The sequence below is a fragment of the Crassostrea angulata genome, chromosome 3, assembly GCF_025612915.1.
Source record: "Crassostrea angulata isolate pt1a10 chromosome 3, ASM2561291v2, whole genome shotgun sequence".
NCBI classification, from domain to species: Eukaryota; Metazoa; Mollusca; class Bivalvia; order Ostreida; family Ostreidae; genus Magallana; species Magallana angulata.
The window spans coordinates 45,235,996-45,258,164 of record NC_069113.1 but is presented as its reverse complement, the minus strand read 5'-3'; the positions used below and the strand labels follow the sequence as shown (position 1 = coordinate 45,258,164).

The window sequence follows — 22,169 nt, the reverse complement described above, 5'->3', positions numbered from 1 at the left end:
GAGATTATTTTACAGATTAATGTGTCAAATGTACAGATTAATGTGTAAATTTAAAGTGTGAATTTTACAAGTTAGTGTATGAATTTTACAAAATAAAGTGTTAATATTAAACTTTAAAGTAAATATGAATTATACAGACTTAATTTTGAATATTATAATTTAAAAAGTAAATTTTAATTATTAAAGTATAAAAAGAACAGATTTAAATGTAAATTTTACATTTTAAAGTGCAAATGTTGCAGATTGAAGTGTAGAAAATAAAGAGAAAATGTTAAGTGCATATGTGGCTCTAAAACGCCACTGTAGATATCATTTTTTTTATCCAAGTGAAACTGTACATGTCATTCATTAATAAGGTTTTAAAATTTAATTGCCAAAAAGGTTAGTTTTCTGATACACTAGCTCAACGTATGATTTTATATGTTAATTTGCTTTGGATCAAATTAAATATATTTTGCAATGCACAAGCGTTTGATCAATGTGTAAAGTACTGTATCTTAATGTGAAGATGAATAACAATGTCAATCCTATTTAACTGTCACAACTTTAAATATCTAAATGTCATCATACACCACGAGTTAACACGGCTTATTTTGATGATAAAAAAACCACATGATATTTCTCTTAAAGTACACCGTAAATTCAAAAAATAACAACCAAAACAAATAAAGGACTCTTCCTTAACATGTAGATAAGAGCACGATCTGTATGCACTAAATACTTTCATTGATTTAAGCAAATAAGCAAAGTATTAACTTACAGTACAAGTATTCTAGTTCCTCTGGAAACTTGATAGAATATTATTTATCGAATAACCTGATGCACAGTTTAATAATATTTTTACTTCCCGTCAAATAGACCGAGTTTTTCAACGTACATACATTCAATAAAATGTGTTCCATTTATTGACCCCTTTGGTTCATGCACATGACTTGCAGTAAACTCAATATAAAGGTGTTCCGAGTCAAGATTTTTATAAAACTACAAAGATGGACACATCTGCAACATTAGTCATCTGTACAATCTTCATCTATTTTTTTCCGAGTGTTTCGGCCAAACCACCACATATTCTTTTCATCGTAGCAGACGACCTCGGTAAGTATATTTTTAAACAACATATTCTAGCGTGCAGGTACCCATCAATGGCGTTGCTAGACCAGAAACAAAGTGCATGATTATAATAAGGCAGGGGGTGTTGGGGCCGCCATGAGGCCCCCAGTGGGTCCAGGATGAAGCCTGGTGAGAGCCCAGGGGGCGAAGGCCCCGGAAGCTCATGGTCATTGGATTCTGACGATTTTTAAAACAAAAAATCATCGCAGAAATTGAAAGGAATGCTCACTATTTAAGCATATTTTTAAGCAGTTAAAATTGTTTTGGTAATAGTTTAGGCATAAAATAAAATTACAAAACTTATTAAAAGCTAACAGAAGAAAAAAATTTTGACGTTTGTTTTTTACCCATTCAAAGCTTTTATTATTAAGTTCATTTTTACCTCGTTTATGGTTATGAATATCTCAATAAAGCTGTGATATTCTATAGGGGAAATTTAAAATTAATGATGTGTAAAACTAAGTTCAAATGCAAAATAAATCTTGCTTTAGTCGTTGTTTAGCATTGATTCCGGATAAGTAGGACCGGGTGACGGAAACGGGTTGATGGAATAACTGAGTATGGACCTTAATACTTGAATTCTTTTTTTTTTTTTTTTTTTTTCTCTTTTTTTTACTGAGTTTCTTCCTTCCCCCCAAATGATGTGCATGCTCAGGCATATAAGCATACATGGTAGCTACGCCACTGCCCATAATTGCCGAAAATACACAAGTTTAATTTCCTCTAATACTCTCTTCAAGTCAGATGTCTTGGAAAAATATCAATGCAAGTTTCTGTAATGTTTATTTATTTAACTTAAGTTTTTCTTTTACATTATTCTTATCAATATCGACTTCCTTTTGACTAAAAATAAACCCTGTCCATGACTTTTTATTTACAGGAAGTTAAGTACCAATTGTTGCCGGTGTAATGAAGTATAATGACCCCCGTAGAATAATGACCGGGGGTCATTATTCTACGTAGAATAATGACCCCCCTTGCTGAAGAATAATTGGATTTTTCTGAAGAAAAAAGACCCAGGGGTTATTTTTCTTCATTTTAAACATGAAGAAAAATGACCCCCATAAAAAAATGACCCCCCCCCCCCCCACGTAAACATGAATAGAAATTGGTTACCCCGTATCCAAGATATGACTTTGAAATTACTTTATTTTTCACTCTGTTCAACTGATTTTGAAGTTATAAACATCGATCTTGTAAATAAATCGCTGTATATAGTTTTTCCTATCCGTAACAAGCACACGCAAAACACTCTTACATTGCCACAAATTGATTGTTAACAGTTACGTTACTTCTCTCGTCGACAAACGGCGGGAACTGACGCATATAAAGAAAAATTCATACACAATGAGGATATTGTGTGATAATTAACGAACAATAATCATGAAAGAATAATTGTTGTAATAATATAAGCAATATTCATTGGTGAATGAATTGTCATATGAATACTTCTTATTTTCATTTCTTGGGGAAAGTGATTTTTAAAAAAGCATTCTGCGTTAGTTTTGTTTTCTTCTACGTAATACATGAACATCAATATTCTAAACATTTGTTGTAATGTTGTATTTGTGATCATGGGTAGACTTTATTCTTTTAGAGCAAATTTGTGAAGAGTACCTGACTATAGTAAATCTTAATAGATAATAAACACTGATCGATTATAATAAGAAAAGATTGTTTCTAAAAGCGTTGATAAGAGGTTAGGACCCATGTTAGGGGTTTATATCCCGCTTGATTTTGATCACACGATCTTTATTGTATCCAACGTTACCAATGCTCATACAAACTATTGATGCATTAATCATCTTGATATTAACTAAACTTACTAAAGTATGCCGAGGATAAAGTAAAATAAATTTTCTGTACGAGTACTCTCAGTACTTTGACAATTTTCCGTATTGGCCGTTAACCTCTACTGGCGTAATGGCTCTAACTTCCGCTTGGTTATGATGCCTAACAGTGGAGTAAACTTTTCAGAATTTTGGTTAAATCATTAATTCTGGGTGATGCACTTGTATACCCAGCAGTTTGTATTGCGGAAATCCTCAATGCAAGTATAATTCATGAACAATATGAAGCTTAAGAATATAGAAGATGCGATGGCAAAGCGCGAAGATGCGAAGACGAAAGTGCTAAGTTGCGAAGGCGAAGAAGTGATACTACTACCGCTTCTTCGCCTTTGCAACTTCGCACTCTCGCCTTCGAATCTTCGTGCTTTCGCCTTTTTAGCTCACCTAGACGAAGTCAATGGGCGCATATGCTATACCCCCGGCGTCGGCGTCCGGAGCTGGTTAAAGTTTTAGTTGCAGCTCCTGTATCTAAGCTATTACTTGTCCTCTCTTCACCAAGGTTACAAGGAGGATGCATCTGGACCTACTGAATCTGGTTCTTAACTTTCAGATGCTGGAGGAGGTTAAGGTTTTTGGAGCAGGTTAAAGTTTTTGTTGCAGGTGTCTTAAATAGCAATATCTAAGTTACTGCTGGTCCGTACGTCACCAAACTTGCATTGATGGTGTGTCTTATGATACTGATACACCAGACAGGCTTGAATGCTGAATCTGAGCTATAGGTTTCGGATGCAGGAAGAGGTAAAGGTTTTTGGAGCTGGTTAAAGTTTCTGTTGCAGGTGCCCTCTAATGATAATATCTTAGTTACTACTGGTCATAACTTCATTAAACTTGTATGGATGTTGCGTCTTATTATAGGGATGCACCTGACAGGCTTAAATGCTGAATCTGAGCCACAGGTTTCGGATGCTGGAGGAGGTTAAGATTTTAAGAGCTGGTTTAAGTTTTTGAAACAGGTGCCCTCTGATGACGATATCTTAGTTATTACTGGTCCTAACTTCACCAATCTTGCATTGATATAGTCTTATGATACTGATGCACCTGACAGGCTTGAATGCTGAATCAGAACCATAGGTTTATGATTCTTGATGAGGTTTAGTTTTTTGGAACAGGTCACATGTTTTATAGCTAGATAGATAGCTTGCATAGTTGATTTAACTATATTATAAATGAAACGCAAAGGTTGCTTCAGATGCAGAGCCTGATCTCCATTATCAAGGATGCTAAAACAATCTCCTACCTCAGTCAAACCTGCTTGATAGATAGATGTAGTTGTTGTTAAATGCTGTAACATGATCCTTATGATATTGTAATATTATATAATATCGTATCATACGATATTGTATAATACGATATTGGTTTATATGATATATTATCATATCACATGAAATTGTATTTATGAGATTTTATCATATATTATTGTATCATATGATACAATGTGTATAGTATGATTGTATTATAGCGAGCGCAGCTCGCCGGCGCGCAGCGCCGGCTAGCGAAGCGAGCTCTAAGAACCAGTGTGCGCGGGAAAAAGAACGAGCTAAACCTACAGTTCATCAAACAAAATTTTTTGTCTACGTCCCATAATGCTCTCTAATGTTTACACCCGTGGTGCTATGCCAAAAATGGCCGACTTTTAACTCGTAATTTACGGTGACTTAAAGTTTGAAGACACGTTTTGAGTACCGCATATGCTTTGGCGAGACTCAAAAGATTTGTTACATGCTTCCATACCTTCGTATTGAGTCGAGAAACGTAAACAAAGACGAACAAAGTCATGGATGACGTCACAGTGCACTCGCGCTATATTTCCCGCGAAAAATTTAGAGGTGGATCAAACATCTGTAATGAGTGTACTGGCTATTTCAGTATAGTCTGCGATACCTGCCTCATTGACATATGATTTGTTTTTAATCTTTTTTTAATATAGAGATTATATATATATATATAAACTAGCAAGGGCCATACTTTACTGTCATGTCGATCCATTTTTAAAGTAATTGTGCATGCATGTACCGTGCAGTAGGCAGGTAAGTATATGAGTAGGGAGGAAATAAACAATAGGACATTTTGAACTAAATAAAAAGGAATAAAATGAAAAAATAAACAGGTAAAAAAATTATGTAGATATTGCATATAGTCATACCATTAAATAAAAGTGGGAAATTACACACCTACAAACAGGTACCGGGCTCTCTCTCTCTCTCTCTCTCTCTCTCTCTCTCTCTCTCTCTCTCTCTCTCTCTCTCTGGGTAGGGGGTTGCGCTGTATATATCATAACCATTAAAATTAGTACATTTGGCAAACTTATTGTAAAGCAATACTCTCTCAAAAATTCTTTGACGTTCGTTGATACCTAAATAAAAATATAAGTTGACAATGATGCAAGGTACAGTTTGTGTAATTCTTGCTGCGCTCGCCAGAACGGTAGCACCGTAAAACATATTATTATATTTTCCTTTATCACATGATATTGTTTCATTTGATATGATACAATGTTTATCAAATTATATTGTATTATATAATACAATATCATACTATGTATCAAATATGATACAGTATCATACAATACAATATCATACTATAATGTTTACATTCACTTTCTTTCCCTCTATTAAATTGCATTGGTTAAATTTAGTGATATTTACACACAACACAGAAGACTTACTCACCAAATCTGGTGCGTAAGAATACATTAAGTATTTCTTCAGTATTTCTCGAAGAAGAACTGACTCTTCTCGCGACTTCAATCCGGATAACGACCTGATATTATACTTACGCTGATAAATATTTCATTGATGTAAATATATTTTGGCAGTTAAATGAATTCAATTGATTAATTTCTTAGAATACCAAGAGTAAATTCATTAAATTACAGAAATAAAAATAAAATTGTATTATTAGAATTTAAAACACTGCGTACTATTTTTGTCAGCATATTGTGGCTGTTCCAGTGGCCATTCTGTTAATTTCGCTTTACTTGTTGAATAAGACAGAGCCTTTTAAAAAAATCATATTTGCGGGAAGGAAATACATGTTTAAAAAACGTAAATATAAGCATTGAATCATTATTTTTTGAAAGATGTGGTCTCATAACTGCAACAATGAGTGCAAACAAATTTTCATAACGCGCTAGCGCGCGTTATACAATTTGTATGCACACACCGTTGCAGTTATGAAACCACTTCTTTCAAATAATATTGATTCAATGCTTAATTATACAATGTCATATCAGACGTTACAATTTCATATTTCACAACTTTTTACGGTATTTTATGGTATTATATTATATATATTGTAATTATGATAGGATGCAATTTCAATTTTATATCATTGTATTGATTAACATATGATTAACATACAATTTTTTAACAGATGATATACGATATTGTTTCCAAACAGAATCCATGAATATCCAAGATAATAAAGGATGGTTGTCATATAATATGATAAAGGTAGTCTCATAAAGGTGATGCCTCATAAAGGTGATGCCTCGTCTCGGTGAGCTTTGTAATCTGTGATTACCTATGTTTTATAATTACGAGCTCTCCATCGTTTCAAAGGTTCCGAGGCATATTTTGGAAATTTTATTTTTATAAATTTAATAAAATAAAATTATCCAGGGGGATGGGGTCCGGACCCCCTCTCCCCTTTTACTGCGTGAAATTATTAATATTGAATTTTCCGGGGGGGGGGGGGGTGGACCCACTATCCCCCTCTAGATCCATGCCTGAGCAAGGAGTGTCGCATAACGAAATTACATTGTTACTGTGTTTGGTCCACGGTAAAGAGACGGCTGGTAAGTGACAGGAGTCTAAAAGTGCATATGTACACATTATGGCGGACATTAAATTTTGTGTGGAGTAGATAATAATTAGGCATAGCCAGCACTGGTAAACATATATGTTACATGTACACATTAAAATATTTATAAACATTCATAGTTAGCGCGATGGCCTAGCGCATGCGTACATGTACCAATAATACCATGGATTAATCGGAAAACCTTGGCAAGTACGGTGTCTGTATTAAATTCTATGTAATCGACCGAGACTTGCTGAATGCAATCAAAAAAGGCGAAGGCGAAAGTGCGAAGATGCGAAGGCCAGAGAGCAAAGTTGGGAAGGAGCGATAGAAGTATCGCTCCTTCGCCTTTGCACCTTCGCACTTAAGGCATCACATCTTCGCGCGTCGTCGTCGCATCTTCGCACTTTTGCTCTTTCGCCTTTGCAACTTCGCATCTTCGCCCTAAGGTCAAAGTGGCCCTATCGGAACACCATAGATATATGTAAATGTAATTGTTAAGATGACAACCATACCCCGATGCAATACGTCAATATCTTGTTATAACGGAGGGATTTTTATTTTCTAAGATATACCCCTTCTTTCACTTTAAGTTTATTTGAATATGAATTATAATTTCTATTACCTTCTGTAAACTTCAGCAGTAAAAATTACAATAATGTAAAGACTATTTCACAAATAATAAAAAAATATACTGAAAAACTTTAATCTACAAGGGGGTCATTCTTCTACAGGGGTCACTTTTCTTCATGTGGAGTGTGCTCATTTTTATGAAAATGACACTTATTCTTCAGGCAAAGGGGTCATTTTTCTACGTAGAATAATGACCGGGGGGTCATTTTTCTGCGTAGAATAATGACCGGGGGGTCATTTTTCTACGTAGAAAAATGACCCCCGGTCATTATTCTACGGGGGTCATTATTCTTCATTACACCGGTTATATCTGTTCGTAATAATTAAGTAATATGTTGGTAAAACAGCTAAAAATTTTAAAAAATCTAACAACGTAAGATAATTGTAAAATTTTAATATACTAGTATTATATCATAAACGCAATTCGATGATATTTAAAGCAAGTTTGTTTTCGATTTCGCTGTGGTCGTATGCACACAAACATAAGAACATACTGCTCTACATGTCTTGAGACAGAAGAACAATAATAAACAATAAATGCACTCCATATATAAGAGCTTTATTGAAATCAGTTTAGTGAGGTCAAGTAATAGAAATAATATTTGTGAAAGTAAAGAGAAATGCCGCTATGTTTCACGGCAGGTGCATGGGGATAAATCTTTGATCCGCCTCCGTTGCACACAAAATAACGTCTTAAAAGCAAGTATATGCTTGCTAAATATTGTGTTGTAAATGTGGTATTTCCAATAAAGGACAATGTGCGATATGGTCAAATATCTGCCCCCAATTTCAACCAATTTTTAAATAGAATCGTATTAAAAACAATCTTCATAAATCATTGCATAGAGGATGCCTATAACTTTAATCTTGATTTTAGTCATCATTGCTCATTGGCTGTCCATCTATGACGTCACCTAAATGACCTTATTCCCGCAAATTTGCAAACAAATGAAAATATTCTCTCTTTTTCTCTATATTTTGCATTCGGAAGTATAGAGCGCAGGTTTGCTCAAGTGCGATTTTAACATATGTTTTTCTTTAGATAGTTATACACATTATTCTAAAAAATGGTACTTGAGCAAGCCTGCGCTCGATGTTTCCCAGTCGAAAAACAATCGGAAAACACCCATATTTTGCTACAAAACATCAATTTATCAAAATAATGCAATCTTCATGACATCATTTCTACGTTATGACGTCACTGTGGTGATAAACTTTTAAACCTTTATTTCCAATATGATTTTAACTATCTTTCATCTTATTTTTAAAGCTCTTTCTAAAACTTTGATTTTGGGGGCAAAAAATGCATAAAACCGCACATAGTCCTTTGTCAAATATCGTTACAAGGAGGTATATATCATTAGAATTTAACCCTATTAAAATGGCCTAAAAACAAAGAGGATTACAGTCAAATATTCAAAGACTGTGTCATCACCCAGATATAAAAGGGATACATTTTCACAGGCTTATCTTTTTGATTGATATTGAGTTCTGATAGGTTCGACGTATTTTTTCTCTCACTCCTAGCGTCTTAAGAGTAGCGTCATTTAAGCTAAAATCAATGAATCAATAGCAAATCTGTTGTTTTTATACGATCGGTCTTAATGGGTACTCGGCAATAATGAGATCTTGCACGTTAAATGCATTCAAAAATATACATCAGCATGGAAAAGGTGCATGTCAGAACTTCAGGAAAATTAAAATTACTATCCACATTCAGAATAACAACCAAATTAATTGCAAATTGTATGAACGATTTTCTTAAGGTTGGAACGATGTCGGATTTCGCAACCCCGATGTCCTCACCCCAAACATCGATAAATTGGCGCGAAGTGGGATGATCCTGAATTCATCTTACGTTAACCCGGTCTGCACACCGTGAGTTTTAATAAATGTTTTTATGTTTTGGATTTAGGCCTTTACAATTCTTTTATTCATATCTATAACTTATCAAGAATAAAGCCCAAAAACGCCTTTTTCTAAAATGAAAAATATTAAGGGGGCATTTCACAATGACGATATAATTCAAAATCTTTACTGTATAGCCATGGATTAATAGATTTATTTACGTTTCTGTGCATTTTAGATCAAGAAACTCATTCATGACTGGTCAATATGCCTTTAAATCAGGGTTACAGGTATACATTCTTAAGACTATGTAAATATGTATGTACATGTATGAACCAGAGTTACTATTTATTGCTGTAAATTGCCAAAAGAATACATGTATAAAAGAACATTCTTATAAGAAACAATTGTAGGAAAAACCATATCGTACAATAATAATTGTTAAAAATCGATTTCAAATACCTTAATTAAAAAAGGACATTATTTATTGTTCCTTGTTTTGCAAAGAAAACAGTTATTATTTTTAATTAATGTTTATCACCTTAATTCACACCATGGCATAAAAAATTAGTTATTTATCAATTTAAAATTAAATACTGAACCTAATATCTATGAGAGAAGTATCATTATATAATTTCTTTAGCGATCTTACTCTTGAAATATGCACAGGTATATGAAAAAGTACTTACTTGAATGACTTTGCAGCATATCGTGATCCTTCCGCCACAGGCCACTTGTTCTCCTCTCAACTATACATTTTTGCCTCAAAAGTTGAAGGAACTTGGCTATGCTACTCATGCCATTGGAAAGTGAGTAGCAATGTAATTTACCTTTATACTGCTGAAATTGGCAACGAATCTGTACTCATACTAAAATTAAAAAAACAAAGTTTCAAAGGATTTAATTAAGGCACAGTAAACTACACATTTGTTTTCTATTTTCTCTGCTATGTGTATTTCACAATCTACATGTATGCATTTTGCATCAGCACGGAGCATTTAAATTTTTTATGAAATTTCTACTTAAACCAAAAAAAAAATTCAAATAATCAAATCAAGGCACAGTATACTACGCAATTGTTATCTATTTTCTCTGCTACATGTGTTTCACACCCTAGATATATATATTTTGCATCAGCACGAGGCAATCAATTTTTAATGAAATAAATATGAACAAGATAACACAAAACACCATAGAGATTGCAAACGTTTGTTTGAAGGTGGCATTTGGGATTTTGTAAATGGGAGTGTACCCCTACGTATCGAGGATTTGACACATTCTATGGATTTTACAACGGCGCAGAGGACTACTATACTCTAAGTGTCGGTAAGGAACATCATGTGATACATGTATCAAATCAACAACACGATATCATTCTAGACAAATTAAACTTTATTATCATATGTGTTGGGTATTTTCAATAGATCATAAAGTGAAAGAATATAAACATTTTAAAAAAATATTACAAGTTCAGATATGAGTTAATTTTTCAGTAAAAATTGGAGGTAAAGACTTCAGAGACAATAAAACTCCTGTAAACGCAACAGGTGAATACTCAACAGTAAGTAATTCATTTATTTTTCTATTTGAAGGATCTAATGAGAAACAAGATTATTTAAATTGTTCCCAAATCCTAAGAAATATAACTTTTTCAAACCAATAACACTTTATGTGCAAAATGAAAGACAAATGTTTTACGAGATTGTTAGTAACTTCGGGTTGATAAAGATACGCAGCTCAAGACCCGCGATTTATTTTATTGCATATCCTAGAATAAGGAATAGCAAATGTTTGGTATAATTAACATATTCTTATCACCATGAAGAAAAGCATAAAGAGATAAATTTAATTGTAATAAATAAAAACTGTTGTAAATCAAACAGTTTACTATCAGTTATACTATCAGCAATAAATAAACACTACATGTAACTAACATTCATAACCAAAAAGGAAGTTCTTGCACTTATTTTATTTTGCCAACCAGTTTTTGTATGCCCGGAGAGCAGAGTCTATAATTAAGGAACATGATGCGTCCAAACCCATGTACATGTACTTACCTTTCCAATCAGTGCACCAACCTCTTCAGGTGAGTCTTAAATTGTCCAGATAGGTCAACAGTGTGTAAACGTATGTGCACATCACGCAAGTTCAATCGAAATCTATCAATTTATTTTAATCCATCACTAAACTATTTACTGAACTTTTCAGACTCTTTAAATAAGTGGTTTTTATGAATGTATTTTGCAGGTCCCTCAGAAGTATAGTGACATGTACTCTAAGGTGCATACAGAATCCCGCCGGACCTACCTAGGTAACTATCGACTTCATGGGGGTGTGCATTGTGTGAGCGAAATCACAAAATCACATGCCTGTATGGCAACAATTTGTGTATTTAGAACCACTGTCTATATATTGTTATGTTTTAAAGGGTTGTACATAAGTTCTCAAAATGTTTTCATCCCCTGCTACATATATTAAGAAATTATGATACAGTCTAATACAGATTTTTTGGAGTTTTCAAGACATTGCCATATTCTGACCGTATTTTCCATCATCAGGTATGGTAACTGCAATGGATGAAGCTATCGGCAACATTACAAAAGCTCTAAAGTCCAAAGGAATGTTAAATGACACTCTTATTATTTTTACTACTGATGTAAGTAGTCTAAAGAGTATATTTTTTCACCATTTTAAAGTAATATTTTACTGTTTCATTTCGGGTTAAAGGGTAATTGATAAATATATTATAAATATATTTACTGTCAGTTTCCCAAACAACATGTTTTGCAATTATCTTTCATTGTTTATTCTTACCGAAAAAGAACAAATAATGTAAATGAATAAATGATAATTTTAAAAAAAAATTCTTTAATTTGATAAGTATGCTATATTTGTAAATGTTACGGCTTTTTATGGAATGGTGGTATGATTCCCTACGGTGGGAATAATTACCCTTTGAGGGGAGGAAAGACCACTTTGTTTGAAGGAGGAACTAGAGCAACTGCATTTGTGTCCGGAGCAGGAATAAAAAAGTCTAACATTGAATATTCAGGGTAGGTATTTGGCTTAGGATAAATCAATACCATATACATATATACGACATTCTCACATCACACTATTATCTGTAAAATGTATGTTTTAAAACCTAAAATTATATATCAATAGGCATACATGTAAGTCAAGATTTGCTGTAAAGTCGTATAATCACCTAGATTTTCGACTGATTGTTGATTACTAATTTGTAAAGATTTTTGTTTTCTTTTTTGTAAATTAAAACGCTCAGCGCGCGCTTAATAGACAGTTTTGTTTTTTACCATACGGCTACTCCTTGAGATTACAGTAAAGAAAATAAGGTATTTTTCAAATACCAGTTGGAAAGTGAACGAATAGATATGCCTCCTAAAGACATTTAAACACTGTTAACTTCCATATCTGTAGGAATATTTGAACTTTAATGTCCTGTCTGTGTCAAGATATGCATTGCAACGTAACACTGTCTCTCCTTCTATTTCCTTACATTTTTATTTTTACAAACAATGCTGTAAAAATACAGAAAAACATGTATAATTTTGCTCTTTTCATTTATATTCAGAGGCGAATTTTGTTTTGCATCGGAAACTGTGTTGTTAATTGCGCAGGCTGATTTCAGTATTATTCAATACGAATTATACTTGTACCAAATGCATTTAATATGTCTAAAATTCTTACATTAATAAATCATTGTTACAACTTTACTTTTATGTAAAGATTGTTCGCATTATTAAATAATCAAGGTACTGATCACGTAACTAATCAGAACTTTTGTATAGTTATAATCTTTGTAATAATTTCACATTTGTTCGAGGAAGAATGCTATGATTTCATCTTTGAACGTTTCCAGTGAATAATTTTTAAGACTACTTATAATGCGATGGACAGTTTTGCTTTTACTTTAATAATTTGAATGAATTGACGTTAAGAATAAAACTCATTATCAATTTTTGCAATATAGGATGATTCATGCAGTAGATTGGATGCCAACAGTGCTAAGCGCCGCAGGAGGAACGCCAGGTACTAGTAATACGCATGTTACACGTGATGCAAAGACTGACCACAATTTAAGGTGGCTCACTACACCTTGAAAGATTTTCTCAAATCAGCAGATAATTATTTGATTGTGATAGATATCATAATGGATAAGAAGAATTGAAGTCAAATAGGCAAAAAATGTGCAATTTTGGATGAAAAGTTTCATTTTTGAAAATTTAAACCTACGACGATATACAACCCAACTTAACGATATAAACAGTTTAACAAAACATTTGAAACGCCTCTTTGTGACGTAGTGTCTTAAAAAGAATAAGTCTAGGTGTAGTGAGGTACCTTAATATTTTCCATTTGCAAATCTCCCCCCCCCCCCAAGTCTTTTATATTTGAAATTAAACGATTCGTATACCGTTCCTGTCCACTAAAAAACCACCTTTTTGAATGTTGTGGAAAATTAAAGGACATTCATCGAAAAAGAAAACTGATTTATTATGATAAAAAAGATTTAGTAAACCAATTTTATGAATGAATATATGTATGTATATATTTTCAAGACCCGACATTGGATGGTATTGATCAGTGGGATAGTCTTCAAAAGGCAGGAGAATCAAAACGAACCGAGTTTATTTACAACATCGACGATTTAAAGCCGGAGAATTGTGGCCACGCTGCTATAAGGTTTGCCCGTTGCAGTTTGTATGGCATTCAATTTTTCTAACAGAATTTTATTTAATTTGTTTTATATGCAATGTGTAAAAAATAGATCCTTGACTTTCGAAGGTAAACTTGATGATTATTAATTTACTAAGTCGTTTCCAAGAAAACAAATTTTTCAAACTTTAAGTGTATCTTGATGTAGGATGGGTTACTACAAGTTGATCGATGGTTATCCTGGGGCCTACCAAGACTGGTACAAGCCAGACCAAGTCATGTCTGACTTGTATGATGGTTATCCTGGGGCCTACCAAGACTGGTACATGCCAGACCAAGTCGTGTCTGACTTGTATGAAGATGTATCGATAAACCACACTCGCCCATTTGACGACATAATGATGCTTTTCAATCTTAAAGGTAAATGAAGACATTGGTACTTAAAAAAAAATATTTATTAAGTAGATCATGATATGTTAAATTACATGTTTTGCTTTTATTTTAGATGATCCTAACGAACATGTAGATTTGTCCAAGAAGCACCCGGATATAGTGAAAAAATTGAAGTCGAGACTCGAGTACTATCACAAACAAATTGTTCCTGCAAATTTCCCAAGCATTTCGCCTTCGTCAGCGCCGAGCAATTACGGAGGATTTTGGACACCTGGGTGGTGTTAATTTGATGTAATCTGAAAGACTCTGTGACTTCGTTCTTTAACTTATTTTATCATGAATATATGGAGCCTTACATGACATAAGGATTTTTCAAAATGGTTTTTCATTGTAAATTTAAAGTAAATTTCATTAACTTTTTCTAATAACATCTGTTGGCATGTGAAGTTTACAAATACTCACACCTGTGTTGAATAAATGAGTTTGAGATTATAAGGACACTGGCAGTTAAAGAAGAATTATTTGTTATCAAAATATTCGTTTTCGAATAAAATTTGCTTGTTTTATCATAAGAAACTGACAGCTGTATCAGTGAACATCAACAAAGAAAAATCATGTACACAGCAAAATGTGCCACATACGTTTCACATACGTTAAACATGTGTGATACGTATGTGACCTCACGTACGTTTAACGTGATTTAAGTACCACGTGTGTTTAACGTACGTTAATGAACACATGTGAAACGTATGTTACACGTGTGTTAGACATACGTGATACATTCCATACGTTTTACGTATGTGGATCCAACGTACGTTTTTTACATGAATTACATACGTATCACATGTAAATTGCTTAAAATTGAATTACTTGAATATTTTTAATTTTTCAGTTCATTCTTGATATACTTCATCTTGCTACTTGAATCACTTCAATTGATTACTCAGTTACTTCAGTGGATCTTTGGAAATATTCATTTTGCATTTCCAGCTTCTTGTTAATCTAAAACTAGAGTTACAGAAAAAAGACAATTTCGAGATTAAAAATGAATTTTAATTCCTTGAATGATTACATTTAGATTTATATTGTTGTCATTCTTCTGTGCTTTAATAGTTTCTGGAAAAAAAACAAAGAATTTTACATTAATTTTCATTTTATGATAAAGTAAAATTTGTCAATGCCTCAGTTGCATTTTTATTCAACAATATTGTTAAAGAATAACAGGATCCATTTAGATTTTATTGCAAATACAACATGAAGAAAGTTTACAATTAATCATTTTTTCTTTTATTTGCAAGCTCTCAGAAAGAGAGAGAGAGAGGGGGGGGGGGGCAAAATAGAAGGTCAATCACAAGTATTAATTTGACAAAACAATTTTTACCTCTAGTATATTCATCCTGATTTTTGTCCACCTCCAACTTCTTCCTTTTTCATGTTTTCCCATGACAATGCTTGTTTGAACTTCTTTCTAAAATATTAATGCAAACTTAAGTACATACAATCATTAGAGTTTTTAAATACACGATAAAAAAAATAATTTATACATGTAAGCGGAAAACAACGTATACAGGTAAATATTTTTTATGCAAATAAGCTTGAATCATTTGGGTGAAATGATATTCTAAAGTACACTTGCACATAGTTTCACATAGTCCCCAGAAAAGTGTGTGTGTGTGTGTGTGTGTGTGCATGCATTGAGGGGGGGGGGGGGGCAACTCCTTGATAATTCACTTTTTATATGAAAATTTAAGTAAAATCTTTGCTGCAACAAAAATAGGGGGTAACTGGATACATGCCTGTATTAATTCTTATCTATAAATTGAATTACCTTAATCTGTCACTAAATTAGCAACCACATTGCAACTGTCTTTGAACTCCGCGAAGAACTTTTGGATCCTGGATCATTCATTACAAAATCTTCAGGCTACATCAAAACAGATCTTTGAAATTTTTGTATTATATCCATTTGCTACAAAATATAATACATGCATTAGATAATTAGATATATCAAAATTTTACACTTACTTACTAAGAAATACAAATGTACATGTAGGTGTCATGCAACAGATTATCATTAATGATCCTGAACACCCAGTGACTTCCACTTTTAATGAACTATGTCATAGAAATCCATACCTTTGAGTTATTTATTAGGTTGGATTTGTATGGAAAAAAATTTCCCAGCGGTGTTGATGACCCTTAAAAAATGTTTAAATTGTGAAATGCAATGGTATGTGTACTTACATTATGATTTTATCAATTCAAAGAGGCATCTGTCATTGACTGTGTTAGCTAGTTGGTGTCCTCTTCCAGGGATATGTCAAGCAGCCAGTGCATGCCTATAAAAAATTTCAATTACCATGCAATAAGAATACAACTTAATAGAGGCAATTCAATAATCATCTCACTTAGTTGCAATGGAAGACCTACTCGTTACTTTGCATAGGCTTTGCTCTAGTTTTTCTCTACTTTCAAATATTTCAGTTTTCAAATGCGTCTTATCCAAGATCGACATATATTTGATGGGTTTTAATAAGTATTGGTTCTTCTATATTAACTAAACCAAATAGCTGCTTAGTTGTAGCTTTCTGGGGAAACATCATTTTTATCGTCATTTATTCAACCCGAATTTTCCCGGAGAACACAGTTACAGCTCCGTGCTACATGTTTACTCTTTTGACATCGGTAATTGTACGGTATAATTTTCAAATGCAAGTAAATAAAAACGAATACTTGACAATCATTAGGCCTACCTCTGCTAAATCCTGCAGTTCGATCTTCTGCCTCCGTGACGTAAAAATGTGACGTATATTTTGTCATCGACAAAACTAAAACCGATTTCGTATTAATTCCGGATTCGTTATCGAATTGACACGTGGCTTCTGTTAATGAAACAACTTTATTTATGCAGAGTTTAAACCAATAAACACGCACAGTAGCAAGGCTTTTCTTCACACATGTTCACATGCATTCATTTCAGAGACATGAGTGATAAAGCAACATCAGACATGTACATGCAGATCATGCGCGGATCCAGAAATTTTTTTCCGGGGGGGGGGGGGGGTCCGAAGGATAATTGTGTTTGCCGGGGGGGGGGGGGGTCCGAGGCATATTTGCGATGATTTTACTGTGTAAATTTCATTAACTTTCATTTTCCGGGGGGGGGGGGGATCCCTCCGACCCCCCCCCCCCCCCCGCCCATTAGATCCGCGCATGCAGATAATTTTCATGTAAAGTTATTCAAATGCATGCCTTCAGTTCACACATATGTAAAACATATATATTATTAACGCACGTGTAACATGGTTTTTAGAACTCATGTTAACCATGTGTTTATTAACATATGTGTAACATGTGGTTGAGATCTACATATGTAAAACATGTGATTCACATATGTTAAACATATGTAAAATCTAACGTATGTTAAACATATGTGATGTTGAACGTATGTTATCACACGTATGTTAACCATGCGTTTCTCAACATATGTTTAACGTACGGTTTGATTTCACATGTGTGTAACGTATGTTTAACGTATGTTGTACGTGTGTTAAGTTCAAACATATGTGAAACGTATGTGGCACAATTAGCTGTGTACAATTTAATGGATTACACATTTCATACACATAACTCAAACACCCTGTACATTTGTTTTTCAATAAAAGCAATTGATATTAAAAATTGATTATTTACACCTTTTCAACTACAACTCTGAAAATTATCAACAACAAAAAGACTGTATTTTTTTGTTGATTTGAAGGTTCTTATTCTTGTTATGTTGGACTTTCCAAAACCCATTATTGCCTTTCATGTGTTTGCATTTTTAAAAGAGGTCTTAGGAATGTCTTGCCGTTTTATACATGTAAAAGTTATATGTATACATAAATGTAAAGACCAATATCTTTTACAACTCATGAATAAGTTATTATTAAATGATGACTTGAGAGCATGTACGGAACATACGAAACAAATAGCATAATTTATTGTCAAAAAGGGCGAAACTTACGAGTTAAAAAATGTTTTACAAGTTATTCCATACATACACGAGTTGTCCATCACGTTAATAACTTCAATTGTGTCTCAAATTTTTGTTTCGGTTTGAAGTATGTGCGTGTTAACATCGATATTAAATCAGTGTATGCAGTTCCGCGGCATGATGTATATTTCTAATTAAAAGCGAGGAATTAATATCCACGTAAAATTGCGAGAGACGCATCTCGCAAATTTTAAAATCTTTTTATTTTTCGGTTTGTAAACTACATAAAATATTGATTAAAATTCAGCATTCTCGATTTTATATCATACTTGCAATTTAACCTATCTATTCACTTGTAGATGTGTTAAAATGAACAGTCGCTGCAATTTGAAGTTTGAAGAACGTGCAGGATGGGTTAATACACATCGTTTAACGGTTTTCTTAGATTTAAAAAAACCCCAGATATATTTAAACCACCAAAATAGTAGTTGTATTCTTTAAAAAAAGAGATCTACAAACTAAAAGACGCCTGTAGATTTGTTTGATATGACAAAAGAATATTCTTAAACAAATTATAAATGTGATCATTTAGAATAAAAGAAAATATCGTAGGAACATCTCTCTCACACATGTGCGTATTCAGCCTTTAATTTCCCCTAAAACATTCTGACTATCAGCTTAGCAAAATTCAAAAATGGTTTATAAAAAAAACAACCTTGTGTAAATGTTTTGAAGTTTGAAAATTAAAGCTTTCTTTTTTTGTGTTCGGTATATTTCTAACCGATGTTTTTATTAAATAATTTATTGGCCTTATATAACCTTTGGTTTTTTTAATAGTTCACGATCCAACCTCGCACATATATGTGATTTGACATATTCTATCGGGTATATATCTGATTAGACATATTCTATTGGGTAAATGTGTTTTACTCAATCAAAGGTTGAAAGTTCAGATGTTACTAATTTTTTCAATGTTTTGAAAATTGTTTCTATATATATTTTTAGTATTTATTCAAGGAATGAGTACTATGAGGGGATAATTTCGGTCGGGCGTGATCAAATCTATCGTAAAGCCCTTTGGGCTTTATTGGATTTTGATCACGCCCCGACCAATTATCACCTCATAATATTCAAAGATTGATTTCGTATTACTTATATTTCTATGATTTAAGGCCATCAATTTGGCGTCATTTGAAGATTTAGGTTATATAGTACAAAATCGATACGTAGTGTTGTCACAGGCAAAGACGCTGGAAAATGTAAATATTTTAAATTCGTATCAAAGTTAACTTAAACAAAGACAAAACAAAATATGCCTGACATTATGTAAAACAGATTTTATATTGAAATGTACGCCAAAAATGAAAAAGTCCGTTTTCAATCATTACGATTTTACAAAATATTTACCAAATTCGTGTTCTAAATTTGAATCGATAATTGATTTAATAATGATCGCGGTTTTTCTGACTTCATTGTATTGTTGACATTTGCATAAATAAAAGATTTTGTCGCTGTCACGTACCTTGTCCTGAAGGTAGTTAAAAATAAACAAAGAACGCCAATTGATAAGACTCTAGACTTCAAATCTACAGGAACTAGTTTTCCCCGGTATTTGATTTTAATGACAAAACAGATTTAGAACAATAGCTTTATTTCTATTGCGATGTGTCACTCCAGATGCATTCAATCTTAATTATATGTGGGATTTATTCAAAGTGAAACAGCATAAAGATATATTAGTTTGTTTTAAATACGTAAACACCCTTTTTTACAAAAACAAAAAAAGAAAAATTAAAATCCTGCATTTGTTTAACAAATACAATTTATCATTTATTTTTTTTAGATCAAAATCACAGATGGTTTAACGGGATTTAATGAAATGAATAATGCTCTTCAAATTTGGAGGTTGGCGTCTGCTGTGAAGTATATCATTAGGCTGGATCAGTTCTTGTAAGTTTTCCGATTGTTGTAGAATGGGAAAGAACTGTTTGGCTGATTAAAACATATTATGATTTCTTGGTTTGAGGATGAGAACAAAAGAAATTTTTCTGTTGTTGGTCTACAATTCTTAGAAGTTCATCAATTAGTGTGTCTTTCGCCCTACATATTGCTGATTTAGTGAGTTGTGTAGGATATGTGTGTCTGGTAAGAACATTTTTAAATTCGGATAGTATTGTTTTTCTAAAGACTGTCCGAATTTAAAATTTTCCAACTATTTACTGTAAGAACAGGAGGACAAACAAACAAGATTGCCAAAATAAATTAAAACTAAACTTAAGTATTTGTTCCATATGCCTTTTAAGAAAGCTAGCAGTGTCATAGATTTGATATCATTTCCATGCTCGCAAAATATTTCAGAGACCAGGTAAGTACAAAAGACTGTGCATTTACACTCATCCAAACTAAACTTGGATTATCTCGCTTGATACTTGTGCAGTAAGATTATTAGTAATACTTCTTTTTGGATTATAGTTCATCATTGGGAAAGTAATACAGAGAAAGTGGATGGAAGGAAAACTATAAGGCAGAGTTACAGAGTATTCTAAACAGAGTTTTTTTAGGTTTGACAATGAAAAAAAAGTATTTTTTTTTATTATATGTTAAACAAATTCTTATAATGATTAGTATGTTTAACAAACTTGAAAATAAAATAAGATTATTATTTGGTTTTTTCTGATTCGTAAGTATTTCGACGTTATCAAGTAGAACATTTCAATTGTTAAGGAAAGAATTGAAGAGTTATTACTGCAGAAGAAGTTGTTTGATTTTGAGTATCCGGGGCTTCCGAAAGTATGATCACGCGTTCAAATCAAGGACGGCCGATGTGGAACTGTAGAAAAATCAAAGTACTGAGAGACGGAGGCATCATTGCGGAGGAGATTAATCTGATAATTCCAAGAATCGAAGTACCGACGGGAGTTGATTTCATTGATTGATATTTATCTTAAAATGAACAATATGTAATTTCGCATGCCAAGTAGTTTCTTATCCGTAATTGAATAACGCATATTTCATAATATGAATTTTCGGGCTTTTTCGACAATTTTAAGAATTCTAGGAAAACATCATATGAATCATGTTGCGTAATATTTTAAGATAGAATAAATTCCATCAAACTATGTTTCAGTAATGTAAATATTTCATGAAAATTTTACGGATCCAAGCAATATTTAATTATAATAATATTTAATCCTCAGAATGCATTACATCGAATTTATCGATTATTTTCGAGAACAAGGTCTTGTCAGCGGCGATGATCTGTGGTTAGGTCCAAACACAGTTTCACTTCCGGTTTGCCAGAGTAACTGCATAGAAGAGTTGATAAAAATCAACTCCCAAAAATAACAATGGGTTTTTCTTCTTCAAATTTTAAGGTATAGAAGGTTTAGAGTATCAATTAAGAGTTTGCAATACTAAATACTACAGGACAGAAACTACTTTGCTAATATATTCATGCACTTTTATGGAATATGCAAAAACAAATTACAAACAAAAAATATTTTGTTAGTAAGTACTATACCTAATGATTCACAATACTGAAATTTATGATATATAATCAATAAAAGCTTCTGAACAGTGAACTTTTTTTCATATGAAAAAAAATCGTTCATGCTTAAAAACCCGTAATGTTACATGTTGCATAGCTGTTGTTCGTTTTCTTTTGCAGAATGTACGATTCGATTGCAGAGAGTGATCAGATACATTTCTAAGCGTTTCAAAAAGTTATGAAGGTGAAATATTTATATCTAAAAGACGCTACAGCTCATTTTGTTCAATTTTGCTCAAAATTACCGTTAATTTAATCATTTCAGGCGGTCCAAAAGGTAAATATTGCTAGCTCAGCCTTTTGATCAACAGCTTAGCCCATCAACTGTAAACAT

The 22,169-nt window shown here is 32.8% G+C and overlaps 1 protein-coding gene and 1 long non-coding RNA gene across 2 annotated transcripts; one reads left to right on the top strand and one right to left on the bottom strand.

Annotated features, from left to right (window-relative positions):
• The first annotated feature begins 952 nt into the window (after positions 1–952).
• Positions 953–14,927, top strand: LOC128175977 (arylsulfatase B-like). Its single transcript, XM_052841918.1, has 14 exons — positions 953–1,095; positions 9,161–9,272; positions 9,481–9,532; positions 9,948–10,051; positions 10,462–10,568; positions 10,736–10,803; positions 11,227–11,328; positions 11,490–11,553; positions 11,801–11,898; positions 12,159–12,295; positions 13,234–13,292; positions 13,823–13,946; positions 14,128–14,339; positions 14,425–14,927. Exons 1-14 carry the CDS (start codon positions 990–992, stop codon positions 14,595–14,597), a joined length of 1,518 nt encoding a protein of 505 aa, XP_052697878.1. The 5' UTR covers positions 953–989; the 3' UTR covers positions 14,598–14,927.
• A 400-nt stretch (positions 14,928–15,327) lies between these two features.
• LOC128175978 (uncharacterized) lies at positions 15,328–17,151 on the bottom strand. The gene is made up of 5 exons (XR_008242740.1): positions 17,066–17,151; positions 16,557–16,651; positions 16,141–16,281; positions 15,694–15,780; positions 15,328–15,428 (listed from the first exon to the last, which is right to left on the bottom strand). It is a non-coding gene; the product is annotated as an uncharacterized LOC128175978 (long non-coding RNA).
• Positions 17,152–22,169: the final 5,018 nt, after the last annotated feature.

Bases quoted from the DNA above. Each gene is read 5' to 3' on its own strand.
- LOC128175977 (XM_052841918.1), top strand. From the start codon at position 990: ATGGACACATCTGCAACATTAGTCATCTGTACAATCTTCATCTATTTT. The intron at 13,293-13,822 runs GTACTAGTAATA...TATATTTTCAAG, and splicing joins CGCCGCAGGAGGAACGCCAG to ACCCGACATTGGATGGTATT. The intron at 14,340-14,424 runs GTAAATGAAGAC...CTTTTATTTTAG, and splicing joins GATGCTTTTCAATCTTAAAG to ATGATCCTAACGAACATGTA.